The sequence below is a fragment of the Mus pahari genome, unplaced genomic scaffold, assembly GCF_900095145.1.
Source record: "Mus pahari unplaced genomic scaffold, PAHARI_EIJ_v1.1 scaffold_15989_1, whole genome shotgun sequence".
In the NCBI taxonomy this organism is placed as follows: Eukaryota; Metazoa; Chordata; class Mammalia; order Rodentia; family Muridae; genus Mus; species Mus pahari.
The window spans coordinates 1-2,334 of record NW_018393379.1 but is presented as its reverse complement, the minus strand read 5'-3'; the positions used below and the strand labels follow the sequence as shown (position 1 = coordinate 2,334).

General features: G+C 49.7%; 1 protein-coding gene across 1 annotated transcript; it reads left to right on the top strand.

Annotated features, from left to right (window-relative positions):
• The first annotated feature begins 711 nt into the window (after positions 1-711).
• On the top strand, positions 712-2,334 carry LOC110315506 (EKC/KEOPS complex subunit LAGE3-like). Its single transcript, XM_021189546.1, has 3 exons — positions 712-1,128; positions 1,538-1,666; positions 1,840-2,334. Exons 1-3 carry the CDS (start codon positions 803-805, stop codon positions 1,976-1,978), a joined length of 594 nt encoding a protein of 197 aa, XP_021045205.1. The 5' UTR covers positions 712-802; the 3' UTR covers positions 1,979-2,334.

The window sequence follows — 2,334 nt, the reverse complement described above, 5'->3', positions numbered from 1 at the left end:
ATCAGACTATATTTGTCATGGCTTCAAAATTTCTCTGCACATTCCATTTCAGCCCAGCCCGCCTCTCAGAATGAACCCAGACCGGATTAAAGTGAGTTCTGCTGCAGGCAGAAACTCACACCATACCATGCCATCCCATCCCCAGCCTTAGGAATGTGAATGAGTACCGGGAGGCGGGAGGCGATGAAGATCTATCTCTGATCTTGGCCAGCAGTGAGGGCTGTGCTGGGCTTTCTCTTTCAGCCACACTAACCTGTGTCATTAAGGGATGCCCGCCTGATGACAGATACGGGGCATCATTGTGTGCAAGGGTCTGAGTTCAGGGGGGGAAAGTTTGGGTAGAGTATCTCAGCGGAACCATCTCTCGGGGTCCCAACAACTATGTTTATCCTGGGCACAGGCTGGACGTGCTCGCGCAGGTGCCCTTGCGGCACCATGCACTACTGCTGCCACTGTGAGCTCCTAAAGCTTTAGGCTTTTTGTGCCCCAAGGGGGCAGTTTCTCCACACTCGATGGTGGAGGAACTTGAGGGAATTGTATATTGAAAGGTTCTATCAGTACAAGCCACCTAGGAAAGGAGTCAAGTGAGGGAGCAGGAGTTGTAGGGCCCCCAGAGAAACCCACCAAGAGTCAGGCTCAGCTGGGAACCAACCCTCGCGAGAATTCACTTGCGCAAGCGCAGTGGGCGCACACGTGGTGTGATGGGTGTTAGCGGGTTGCAACTGCCACCTCACCTCCATAGCTGAGCCTCAGCAGTGCAGTTGCTTAAGCTGGGGTGGCTGAGTGGAAAGTCATAATCACCATGCAGGATCCCGGTGAGGACGATGCAGGTGGCAGTACAGGGGATAACGAAGGCGGCGAGGATGGGCAGCATAGGCCTCAAGCTGCAGATGCCCAGGCTAGCTCTCAGAGTTTGGCGACTGAGGATGACCACGACAACTCCCCTCGTGAGAGTAGCCTACAAGATGCCATCAGTGTGGCTGCTCCAGGCAACTCCCGCTCAGGAAGCCCTGTAGTGTCAGGAGTTTCAGCTGAAGAGGCAGTCGTCGTTCCCCAGGACGAGCAGGTGCCACTACTCCCTGGGCCCAGTGGAGATGCTGCGACAACTGCAAGTCGACTCCTGGAGTTGTATCCTTTCCTGGAAGACCCTTGGCAGGGCCTACGGGAAGATAGGAAAGATAAAACGAGAAATGGGGTGGAGGGGAGCTTTTGAGTGAGTGAGCAGGAAGACTGAGAGCAGGGTGGGGAAAAGACAGAGTAGTCCACTCTGGACTCATTCCAAGAAGAAATGGCATGCTGGCAGGACAGGGAGTTGTCTAAGCCGGGGAAGATTTCAGAGTGTAGGTGAAAATCTGAGGAGGTGGGAGGTGGGAGGTGGGTGAGGCTTGTTTCACGTAGTCAGAAAGATGGTTTAGGAGTAGTCCCGGTCTTGGGTGGCAGAAGATGGTAGTGCCAGACAGACCTTAGAAGTGTACCAGGCCACATAGCAATAGGAACCCTAAAGGTGGATGATACCTTAACCATAACCTTCTTCCAGCTCTGTGAGAGTGCCTTTCTCTTCTGCTGTGGAGGCAGACATGGCCCGCAGGTCCCTGGTCGCCAACGCCCAACGTCAGCTCTTAATGGTTCCACAGGAGTACACTGTGAATGACAGTATCTTAGCTGTGTCAGTTTTCCAAAACTCTGAAGTGGGGGTGGCCTTAGGGTTGGGAGGCAGTGTGCACTGTAGGAGCTTGCTAGTGGAGACGTGGGTGAGTTAGGTGTAAGTGGGAAGGCATGTGACGGGCCTGAACAGATTCCTTCATCATTTCCCTCATGGTATCTCTCTCTCACATTTAGTAGGTGGACTACAGAAGACCCCGTTCTCTTCCGAATTTCCATCAATAACTTCCTTGATCAACTCTCCCTGGTCATGAGAAACATTCAACACCTTCAGTTTGTGGCTTTTAAACAAAGAAGAGAAAGAAGTCATAATTGATCTGTTACCTGCTACAAGACAAGACAGAAGCATTTCATGCTTTTGGTAATTGTCACCTTGCCTTCAAAGTTCAATGTTTTTGATGCTCATATGCTTTCTATAAGTCACTCGATAGGCTAGTTTCACTATTACTAAAGGAACAGGTACTTAAACATTCATTGCTGAGCAAAATACAACTGACCTACTATGATTTTTTTGTTTGTATGACTTTTGTTTGTATATGGCAGAAGTCTCTTCTCTTTTTTTTTTTTTTCACATGTGTGCTTCTGTGAAGAAGTTCTGGGATTCAGAACTTCTTGCAGTCTAAACTAATTTAAGTTTTAAAGATTTCTTGTAGTCTAAAGTAATTTAAGACA